General features: G+C 45.1%; 1 protein-coding gene across 1 annotated transcript in view; it reads left to right on the top strand.

Annotated features, from left to right (window-relative positions):
* The window catches only part of GPR137 (G protein-coupled receptor 137), a 30,023-nt gene that overhangs the window by 6,435 nt on the left and 11,385 nt on the right, over positions 1–12,203 (top strand). Inside the window, exon 3 of the mRNA XM_030218333.1 lies at positions 3,768–3,817. Within this exon, the coding sequence (XP_030074193.1) occupies positions 3,768–3,817 (50 nt within the window). The remainder of the gene's footprint in view (positions 1–3,767; positions 3,818–12,203) is intronic.

Genomic DNA, 12,203 nt, shown 5'->3' with positions numbered 1-12,203 from the left:
GGAAGTAGTGCCCTGGGCCAGGGCTCATATGAGACCACTACAGCTATCTCTGCTGCTGCGCTGGACTCCGATGTCGGAGGATTATGCTGTGCGCCTTCCTGTGGACCCAGCAGTGCGCAAGGCGCTGAGCTGGTGGACGCAGACAGACAAGTTGTCTGCAGGATTGCCTCTGGTGACCCCGGAGTGGATTGTCGTCACGACAGACGCCTCTTTGATGGGCTGGGGAGCCCACTGCTTGGGAAGGACAGCGCAGGGGCTCTAGTCTCCTGCAGAGGCAAGTGGTCTATCAACCTCCTGGAACTCAGAGCCATTCGGTTGGTGTTATTGGAGTTCATCCCGGTACTGGTGTTGAAGCCTGTACGGGTCCTGTCGGACAATGCCACGGCTGTGGCCTATATCAACCGCCAGGGAGGTACCAAGAGCGCCCCCTCTAGCCAAGGAGGCTATGAGTCTTTGCCGGTGGGCGGAAGCGAGCCTGGAGCAGCTTTCAGCGGCCCACATTGCCGGAGTCATGAATGTCAAGGCGGACTTTCTCAGTCGCCATACCTTGGAGCCCGGAGAGTGGCAACTATCTGCTCAGGCATTCTTGGACATCACGAAGCGCTGGGGCCAGCCGAGCCTAGATCTGATGGCGTCATCGGCCAATGGCCAAGTGCCGCGTTTTTTCAGCAGAGGACGGGACCCTCGATCCCTGGGAGTAGATGCTCTTCTCCAACAGTGGCCGACACAAGAGCTCCTCTATGTGTTCCCGCCCTGGCCCATGTTGGGCAGGGTGCTAGACCGGGTGGCAAAGCATCCCGGCAGGGTAATCCTGGTGGGTCCGGATTGGCCCAGACGTCCCTGGTATGCGGACTTGTTCAGGCTCTCAGTCGACGATCCTCTGCGGCTGTCAGTGGAGCAGGGCCTGTTACATCAGGGTCCCGTGGTGATGGAGGATCCCTCCCCCTTTGGTCTTACGGCCTGGCTATTGAGTGGCAGCGTCTGAGGAAGAAGGGCTTCTCAGACAAGGTCATCGCCACTATGCTGAGAGCGAGGAAGCGCTCTACTTCTACTGCTTACGCCAGGGTTTGGCGTATCTTTGCAGCATGGTGTGAAGCAGGCTCACTTTCTCCCTTCACTGCTCCAATTTCTTCAGTGTTGGCGTTCCTGCAAGAAGGTCTGGAGAAAGGCCTGTCGCTCAGTTCCCTTAAAGTCCAGGTAGCGGCTCTGGCTTGCTTCAGGGGCCGCCTGAAGGGTGTTTCCCTGGCTTCGCAGCCAGATGTGGTGCGCTTTCTCAAGGGAGTTAATCACCTGCGCCCTCCTCTGCACTCAGTGGTGCCTGCGTGGAATCTCAACCTGGTGCTAAGAGCATTGCAGAAGCCGCCTTTGGAACCCTTGTCGAGGGCATCTCTGAAAGACCTGACGTTGAAAGCAGTCTTTTTGGTGGCTATCACTTCAGCCAGAAGAGTTTCCGAGCTCCAGGTGCTCTCATGTCGAGAGCCTTTTCTGCAGTTCACTGAGGCAGGAGTGACTATTCGCACAGTGCCTTCCTTCCTGCCCAAGATTGGTTCTCGCTTCCATGTGAATCAGCAGCTCTGTCTCCCTTCCTTTCGTAGGGAGGACTACCCAGAGGAGTACTCTGCTCTTAAATATCTGGATGTGAGACGAGTCATCATCAGATACTTGGAAGTGACCAATGATTTCCGGAAATCGGATCATCTGTTTGTCCTGTTTGCAGGTCCTCGTAAGGGTCTGCAGGCTGCTAAGCCTACAGTGGCAAGATGGGTCAAGGAAGCCATTGCAGCGGCTTATGTGGCCGCGGGGAAGGTGCCGCCTATCCAGCTGAAGGCTCACTCCACGAGAGCTCAGGCGGCCTCGATGGCAGAGGCCGGATCCGTCTCCTTGGAAGAGATATGCAAGGCGGCAACTTGGGCTTCGGCTCATACATTCTCCAAGCATTACCGTTTGACTGTGGCTGTACGGGCGGAGGCCCGGTTTGGAGCTTCAGTGTTGAGGTCAGGGATTTCTATGTCCCGCCCTGGGTGAGTACTGCTTCGGTACATCCCACCAGTCTATGGATTGATCAGCTTGATGATATGGAAGGTAAAATTATGTATAATCATACCTGATAATTTTCTTTCCATTAATCATAGCTGATCAATCCATAGCCCCTCCCAGATATCTGTACTGTTTTTATTCTGGTTGCATTTCAGGTTCAAGTTTAGTCTTCAGTTACTTCAGAAAGACTTCGTGTTCAAGTTTTTTCACTTGGATTCTTCAAGAGTTAAGACGAGTTTGTGTTACAGTGAGCTGCTGCATTCCTCTCCCCTCCGTTATACGGGGCTGGATTGAGACTTAAAATTCTGCCGGCACTCCCTCCCGCTTCGTGCGGCTGTAGGGCAGTTTTGTACCCCTCCCGCTTCGGCGGTGTTAGGGTCAGTCAGCTCCTCCCGCGGTTGCGGTTGCAGGATAAGCCAGATCCCCCCGCATCGGCGGGTGTGGTGTCCCTCCCCCGCTCCGCGGGGATGAGCTGGACGGATTCCCCTCCCCCACTTGTGTGGGGATGAGCTGGGTTAATTCCCCTCCCCCGTTTCGGCGGTGGTGAGCTGGGCAGAGTGTCCCTTCGTGGGTGTAATTCTCTAAGTGCTGAGTCCTGCGGATGGAGCTTTGATATCGACATACTGAGGAGTTTCCGGCAGCACATGACCACATATAGGGAGGCAAAAGTTTGCTCTCTATCTCCACCTGCTGGTAGATGGACACAACCCACCAGTCTATGGATTGATCAGCTATGATTAATGGAAAGAAAATTATCAGGTATGATTATACATAATTTTACCTTTTTGGCTAGACCTGTTTCAATAACAACTAAGTTCCAAAAAGGTGCCCAAACTGACCAGATGACCACTGGAGGAATAAAGGCATGATCCCCCCCTTAATCCCCCAGTGGTCACCCCCTCCCACCCCCTAAGAGGTGAAAGTGACATTACATACCAGGCTCTATGACAGCTGCAGATAAAATCACCATTCCTTTTAGAGTAGCAAGCACTGAATAGCCTAGTGGTTGGTGTAGTGTAGGGGACTTAGGCTCATATCCCACTCTAACTGGTACACTTGTGGTGGAAAGTGCGAGTACCCCAAAACCCACTAAATACCTACTGAGCCCGCCTACTGAGTGAATTCCTTCAAAAAGGCGGTAAATAAATCCTAATAAATAAATGTAGGTGACACCTGCAGACATAAGGGCTATTGTAATACTGTACAGTTAGGTACGGTACATGTTTTGCTGTTCCTGGAGAACTCACCATACAGCAAAAAGGGGTTATGATGTGATGTGTACCTGGGACCTTTTATGTGAAGTTCACTACAGTGCCCACTAGACTGCTCTGCTGGGATGTCTGTGTGGCCCACAGACATCCCAATGACTTGTTTTTGTGTACTTTTCCCTTGGACGTTTTTTGTTTGAAAATGGCCTTTTAAAAAAGATGCACCGAGCACAAAAACTTCTAAAATAGGGTCATTTTCAAACCAAAAAGATAGATGTCTTTCTGGTTTGAAAGGGGCACTGGATTTTGGATGTTCTTTTGTAAAATGTCCATAATAGGATTTGGAAGACATATCAAAAATAGCCCTTCACATTTCTTAAATCAGTACTCAGGAAAAGTGGAACATGCCACTGTAGCTTTCATACCAAAAAATACTAGTGATACTCTGCTACTGTCCTTGAGAGCAAGAGACCCCTGTTTCTCCCTTCTTTACAACTTGATATTTGTGATTTCCATGACTAGGTGGTGTTTAAAGCAAAGGCCAAGTTCCAGCCAGAGATGTCCAAAGGCCTGTGAGTAAATAATTTAAATTTATACATTTACTAATCATAGCAGATAGATGTATCTGCCGTGTATCAGAAATGTGGAGTGCGTATGAGAACGATAGACTACAGGTCAAAAAAAAAAAGTGGAAGCTATACAGCACCAGGAAGATCCAAAGGTGGTGATAAACAGTTCCTTTATTAATAGCTGTAAGTACGTTTCTAATCAGATTTGAATGCAGATACACATATAGAACGCCATCTGCGATGTTGCTGTGAGTTTTTCAATTTTCACGCTAGAGTTTTCTGGAGATTGAGATCCTTCAGATTTCACTTTGTTTTTGAGCAAGTGACAGAGTCGGCATTGCTGTCCTTTTTTCCAATTATAGTCCACATTGGCAGTCAATTCCTGAGGAAGGCTGGGAAGACGAAATACAACCTGTGTTGAGTTTGTATGGGACTGTGTATCTGCATTCAGATCTGATTGGAAAATGTATTTACAGCTATTAATAAAGGAACTGTTTATCACCACCTTTGGATCTTCCTGGTGCTCTATAGCTTCCACTCTTTTTGCTTTGCTCACATTTTTTGTGGGAGGTTTGGTTTTCTTCTTTTTTCTGGACTTCAAGCTTTTTTAGAGAATGATAGACTGCCAAAACCTGCAAGAACCCAACTGCAGGTGACAGGCAGATGGATCAACCTCTTTATTCCATGTCTGAAAGTTGATAGTAGATAGATGCAGGGGGGCAGTGGAGTAAGGAGATGAATGAATGGAGGAGCTAGTTAATGGAACAAGGGAACAGATGGCATGTGTGTAGATGGAGATATAAAAGGCTAGATAGAAATAGGGATATGGAAGGATGAATGGGAGATGAACTAACAAAGCCTGAAGAGTGTATTGTAATTCTGGGAGGGGTGGGGCAAAGACAAAACAGTCAAAAGGAGCAAAGCTGGAGGACAGATGCTTTCACCCAGGAGGCAGTGAAAGGAAAAGCCCAAACCAGAGCAAAGGTTCTGTCATTTCAGCTGCAGCCACCCAGTCATGAGAATCATTGCCAAGAAGCTTTTGGGCAGCACCGTAACATCTGAATTTCCTCTGAAGCTGATTTCCTGGCATAACTGCGGTAAGCACTGTGAGACCGAGCTCATCTGTTAGATGGAGATGCAGAAAGAATTTTTGCTCTAATCCTTGGGCTTGAAGACTTATGTCTAGTCTAAGATCTAACTTGCATCTGTTTAATAAGGGGTTTTAAAATGCTGACAATTCTTTTCATAGATGTTATGACAGTCTAGTGATTAGAGCTTTGAACCAGAGAAGGCAGGATTCAAATCCTGCTTCTCTCACTGGCACTCCTTGTGACCTTGGGCAAGTCACGTTACCTTCCATTGTCTTAAAATGCAAACTTAGGGCTAGATTTACTAAAGTGTGCTACTGCATTAATGTGTGTTATATACCACAGCTCTCATTTTATCCAATGAGACTTATTTACTAATGTTGTTGGTGTTTGTTGCTGTTGAGTTGCTTTTGACTCATGGTGACCCTATGGAGCTGTATTCGGTCTTCAGACAGGCAATTGTTGATGGGGGGGGGGGGGGGGGGCATCCATAGCTGTGTTATTGTATCTCCAATTTTCCTCTTTTGCATTGACCTTCAACCTTGCCAAGCATGATGTCTTTCTCTAATGATCCTTCCGTTTGCATGATGTGTGTCTGAAGTATGAAAATTAAAGTCTCTATCATTTTAGCTTCCAAGGAAAGCTTAGGTTTGACCTCCTCCAACAGTGATAGATTTGTTCTTCAAGCAGACTATGGTATCCACCGTATTTTTTGCCAGCACCATAATTCAAAGGTATCGGTTTTCTTCTTCATTGTCTAATTATCACATCCTTATGACATTATTGAAAATACCATAGCTTTTGGACAAGTTAAATCTTTGTATCCAGAGATACATCTCTGCATTGTTCTGCCAAAGGTGTTTTTTTCATTATTGATTATTGATCCAAGCAGGTTGAAGTTGTCTTCTATTTCTAATATTTCTTCTTCAAGGATGAAATGATTGATTTTACCAGTTATCGGAATCAATGCCTTCTTCATGTTTAAGGTGCAGGTCTCATTTTGAGACTGTTCCTGATTCTTGATAAACATCTCAGATCATCCTCTCTTTCAGCCAGTAATGTGATATTAACATAGTGAATGTTGTTTTCAGTCTTCCACCAATTTTCACCCCTTGGGTTTTTTCATACAGTCCTTCTTCTCTGATGATTTGTTTTGCATATAAATTGAAGGTATGGAGAAAGTATGTAGTCTAGTCCATACCCCTTTGCTGATTTTAAACCATTCTGTTTCTCCTTGTTCCGTTTGAACTGTTGCTTCTTGATCAGTGTAAATGCTGTGCGTAAGAACTATCAGGTGCTTCTTAATATGACTCGGAGTTTTTCATGATTTACACAGTCAAAGGTCTTGCTGTAGTCAATGAAACACATATAGATATCCTTTTGGTCTTCTGTTCTGTTTTTAAAGATCCATCTCACACGTGCAACAATCTCTCTTGTTCCTTACCCTTCCTGAACCCTTCTTGCACTTTTTAGGCAATTCTTGTTTCAAGTATGGTTGTAGTCTATCTTGAGTAGAATCTTGCTGGTATGAAGGATCAGAGTGATTGCGTGATAGTTTCCTTAGTCAGAAGGATCACCTTCAGTATTGGTATGAACACAGATCTTTTCCAGTCAGGCAGCCATGATGTTGCCTTCCAAATTTCCTGACAGAGCCTTGTAAGTATTGTAAAACTGCATCTGATTGCCATCGATGCCTGATTGTTGTTTGATAAAGCTTTCAAAACTGCCTCAACTTCTTGTTTCATCACCAGTGGTTCTTGATCATAAGGTGCAGATTGAAATGGCTGTTGGTTCACTTGATTTTTATGGTATAATGACTTGGTGCATTCTTTCCACCTTTTCTTGATCTCAGCCTCATTCAGCATGGATCCTTGAGTGAATTTTAGCATTCCAGTTCAAGTCTGGAATTTGCTCTTTAACTCTCATAGCTTTAGGAAACCTGATCTTGTTCTTCCTCTAATATTTTCTGATGGTATTTCCTTGCATGCAAATTTTGGCAGTGATTACGTCTGCTCTGGCTTTAACTTCTCTACATTTCTGAGCAGTTTTGGCAGTTGCTTCAGCCATCTATTTTGGCTGTTTTGCTTTTTACCTTTTGCAGGCATTTTTCACTTCTTTGAGTACAACTTTCTTGATATCGTCCCATATCTTGAAGTGGAGGAGTGGGCGGCGTGGCCTAGTGGTTAGGGTGGTGGACTTTGGTCCTGGGGAACTGAGGAACTGAGTTCAATTCCCACTTCAGGCACAGGCAGCTCCTTGTGACTCTGGGCAAGTCACTTAACCCTCCATTGCCTGCCGCATTGAGCCTGCCATGAGTGGGAAAGCGCGGGGTACAAATGTAACAAAAAAAACCTCTTCTAGTACTCTGTAATTATTATTCAATATGGCAAATAAATTTTGCAGGCAGTCTTTAAATTCTGGTGGTATATTTTCAAGATCATACTTTGCTATGTTGATGTCTGGCTTCTTTTTCAGCTTTCGCTTGAGTTGCATATTAGTAGCTGGTGATCTGCATCACAGTGGGCCTCAGGTTTTGTCTTTGTTAATGTTGATGAGTTTTTCCATTGTTGACTTCTACAGATGTAGTTTGCCTTTTGTACAACCCGTTGGGTGAAATCCATGTGTGCAGTTGCCATTTGTGTTGCTGAAAGAAGGTACTTGAAATGAAAAGATTTTTGGTCTTGCTAAATTCTATTAAGGATTCTCCAGCTCTGTTTCTCTTATCGAGTCCATATTTTCCAACCCCTTGATCTTCTTTATTTCCAACTTTTGTGTTCCAGTCACTCACGAGTGTCGGTATATCTTGTTTGCATATTCTGTGGATTTCAGCTTGTACTTGTTCATAGAACTGATGAACTTCATCCTCTTCTACATCTATTGTTGACTTTTAAATATCTGAAAATAGTTGTGTTGAAGGGTGTTCTGTATAGATGAATAGAAAGTAAAGTGTTCACTGACTGCATTGTATTTCATTATGGTTCTTGCAAGATTCTTCTTAATTATAAATGTAACACTATTCCTTCTTTGTCTTTCATTTCTGGCATAATATACCATGTAATCATTAGAATCAAAGAGCCACAATGCTGGTTCATTTCAGTTCACTGATACACAACTGATTAAGTTGTGTGCATTCCATTTCATTCTTGACCATGTCTAGCTTTCCTTGGTTCATACTTTTTAAGTTCCATGGCCCAATATGTAAGACACCATTGCAGCTTCTTACTCTCATTTCTTGTGTAGCTATATCAGCATTCAAATGACCTGAAGGATTTGTTCTAACCATATCACAAATGCTGGCTTTACTCTGAAGAGTCTTCAGCTCCCCGGTAGCCTATTGAATACCTTCTGACCTGAGAGGCTTATCTTCTTGCATTATATTGTAATTTATCTCATTGTAATTATCCATTGAGTTTTCGTGGCAAGATATGAAAATAGATTGACAGACCTTTCTTTCGCTTAGTTAATGCCAGTGTTGTTGCCGATGTCGCAAGAGTGATCCTCCGTAGCCAATGCAGTCCCATGCTGCTGCCCTGATGGGTGGCTTGTCTTAGTCTGGCACCTCAGCTGAAAACTGTCCACGTTGGGAAACCCTGCCACTAGTTAACCTACCAGTGGCATAGCTCTCAGCATCACTGATGCACACAAGTTCTCGTGGTACAACAAGCTGCAAATCAAGCAATTGCAATTTTTAGCACGCACTAATGCGGTGGCACACTTTATTTAAAACATTTATATTCCACCTTTTTTGCAATTCAAAGCAGATTACATAATAATATAAGAAATACTAATAAAACAACATACAAACAATACAAAACCTCCCAAAAACCCACCCCTACGTCTCCTAATAATCATATGAACCTACTCTAAAATCTCACCCCTAGCACAATCTCCTTACCTCAGACCAACTACTTCAAATTATTTATTACTCCTACAAAAAATAAATGTTTAATTTCTTTCTAAAAGACAAATCTTTGTCTCTTCTCAATTCCAATAGCAAAAGCATTGCATAAATATTTTTCTCTTCTTTATGTTTTTAGATTGTGAGACGCTCAGAGTAGAGAGTTGCATGGGGACAGAAATCCAACCTGTCCCCACCCATCCCCACTGGAATCCAACCCATCCCCATTCGTCCCCGTGGAGAATCTAACCCATCCCCGCCCGTCCCCGTGGGAAATCTTACCCGTCCCCGCCAGAATTTAACCTGTCCTCACCCACAAGAATGTAATGGTACATTAAAAATAATTCCTGTCAGCTCTCTCAGTCCCTGGGTTTGAGCCGCAGCACTGCAGGCAAGGAAGGAACGGAAGTTGGAACGCTCTGGTGCGCACATATAAGACTTCTCTGATTCACTGGCACTGTGTGCTAAGAGATCACCACATGCACGCGCCAGTAGGTCAGGTGACATCTGATGCTCATGCTTATGTCAGAGCTGAGGTCTGCACATCAGTCCGGAAGCAGAGATGATCAATAGTAATAGTAAATGACAGCAGATAAAAAACGGATCGGTCCATCCAGTCTGCCCAATAGTCACAATCATTATCAATTCATGATTAAATCAACAATGAATGTGATATTATATACTTGATTATGGTCTTTCTGTGGCATTTCTGGGACACAGACCATAGAAGTCTGCCTGGCCCTATCCTTATGTCCCAACTGCTGGAGTTGCCCTCAAAGCCCACTCCAGCCTATTCATCTTCTCATTTGCGGGACACAGACCGTAAAAAAGTGTCCAGAGCTGTCCTCATGTTCCAGCCACTAAAGTTGCTGTCTAAACCCTTTCTAGCCCATCCAAAACCAGATTACCATATATGAGACACAGACCGTAAAGGTCTCCCGGTATCGGCCCTAGTTCATCACAGCCAGAGTCACCATGTAAGTGTCACGTGACACAACCACACACATGCAGCCATTTAAGTTTAGGTTTTTTATAACTTCCATTTTCTAAATAGAGATCCTCTGTGTTCATCCCATGCCTTTTTGAATTTCGTCACCATTTGTATCTCTACCACCTCCTTAATGGAGGCTTTCCACATCTGTGCTGTTAAAGCAAGGAGGAAGAGGAGAAGACAGCACTCAAAGAACTTGGTACTCGGTAGGTGAGAGGCTGGCGCAAGTGCAGCATACACTTCCACAGGAACCCCACAGGAACTGCTTCCGTCCCCACGGGAACCCCACAGGAACTGCTTCCGTCCCCACGGGATCCCCGCAGAACTGCTTCCGTCCCCGAGGGAATCCTGCGGGTTCCGCGGGATTCCCACAAACCACGTTCCCGTGCATGTCTCTAGCTACTACTACTACTACTACTAACTAGCATTTCTAAAGCGCTACTAGGGTTACGCAGCGCTGTACAATTTAAACATAGAAGGACAGTCCCTGCTCAAAGAGCTTACAATCTAAAAGACAAGAAAACAATCTAAAGACAAGTGAACAATCTAGAGGACGAGTGAACAGTTAGTCTGATAGGGTGGATAGATTGGGGTATTTTATATATCTCGAGTGGTTAGGCGCCGAAGGCAGCATTGAAGAGGTGAGTTTTAAGCAGAGATTTGAAGATGGGTAGGGAGGGGGCATGGCGTATGGGTAAAGGAAGATTGTTCCAGGCATGGGGTGAGGCAAGGCAGAATGGGCGGAGTCTGGAGTTGGCAGTGGTGGAGAAGGGTACTGAGAGAAGGGCCTTGTCCTGTGAGCGGAGGTTACGGGCGGGAACATAGGGGGAGATGAGGGTGGAGAGGTAGTGAGGAGCCGCAGACTGAGTGCATTTGTAGGTAAGGAGGAGGAGCTTGAATTGTATGCGATAACTGATCGGAAGCCAGTGAAGTGATTTGAGGAGAGGGGTGATATGAGTATATCGGTTTTGGCGGAATATAAGACGTGCAGCAGCGTTCTGAACTGAATGAAGGGGGGATAGATGGCTGAGTGGGAGGCCGGTGAGGAGTAAGTTGCAGTAATCAAGGCGAGAGGTAATGAGAGCGTGGACGAGAGTTCTGGTGGTGTGCTCAGAGAGGAAAGGGCGAATTTTGCTGATGTTGAAGAGGAAGAAGCGACAGGTCTTGGCAGTCTGTTGGATATGCGCAGAGAAGGAGAGGGAGGAGTCGAAAATGACTCCGAGGTTGCGGGCAGATGGGACAGGGAGGATAAGGGTGTTATCAACAGAGATAGAGAGTGGAGGAAGAGGAGAAGTGGGTTTAGGAGGAAAGACGAGGAGCTCGGTCTTGGACATGTTCAGCTTCAGGTGGCGGTTGGACATCCATGCCGCAATGTCGGATAAACAGGCCGATACCTTGGCCTGGGTCTCCACGGTGATGTCAGGTGTGGAGAGGTATAGCTGGGTGTCATCAGCATAAAGATGATACTGAAAACCATGAGACGAGATCAGCGAGCCCAGGGAAGAGGTGTAGATTGAGAAGAGAAGGGGTCCAAGGACAGATCCCTGGGGAACTCCAACAGATAGTGGGATGGGAGTGGAGGAAGATCCATGGGAGTGTACCCTGAAGGTGCTCAGAGACATGTTTGATTGGGTGGGGTAGAAAATACCTAAGAAACTTGAAACATAAATTAGAACCAACCCTCAAAAACACCCTTTTCCTAGTACTATCTAAGCTACTAACTTTATTGAGGTAACCTCAAATAAATTTTGATTACAAAATTGAAGAATTTGTACAACTGCATAAAATGTCAGAGGATGGGAGAGAGACAACTGTCACAAACCTTTTTAAACCATAAAACAAATAGTAAAATCTTATACCTCACATACCACTGTACCAGAAATTAGTGCACTGTAATCAGTGAAGGACTAATGTGATCTCGGTCCTTTTTTCAGCTCCCATCTATTACATAAATTGAGACCTATGTTGTTGTTGTCTGATTTTCGGAGAGTAGTGCAGAGCATGGTTCTGACTAAATTGGATTATTGCAATTGCTTGTATCTTGGAATGTTAAGCTCCAGGTGCAGGGCACTGCAGGTTGTTCCGATTTCTGTGGCTACATTAGTGGCTGGAGTTCCAAGAACTCATATATCTCCAGTTTTAAAACAGCTTCACTGGTTGCCTGTATATTATAGGATCCAATTTAAAGTGTTATCATTGATACATCAGGCTGTGTACTCTCCTGCACCATTGATATTTCAAGGACATTATACGTGTGTATCGTCCGAAAAGAACATTAAGATCGGAGCATGCTATGCGGTTATCCTCTGATGCAGTTTCTACAGCACATTATGCTGACACAAGGGCTTCTGCATTTTCCATGGCAGGAGTTTGTTATGGAACGCGCTCCCTGGCCAGATATGTCTATATGCT

The sequence above is a fragment of the Microcaecilia unicolor genome, chromosome 11 (genome assembly GCF_901765095.1).
Source record: "Microcaecilia unicolor chromosome 11, aMicUni1.1, whole genome shotgun sequence".
Taxonomy (NCBI): Eukaryota; Metazoa; Chordata; class Amphibia; order Gymnophiona; family Siphonopidae; genus Microcaecilia; species Microcaecilia unicolor.
Note: the sequence above shows the minus strand (reverse complement) of the source record. Positions and strands in the feature narration are given on the sequence as shown.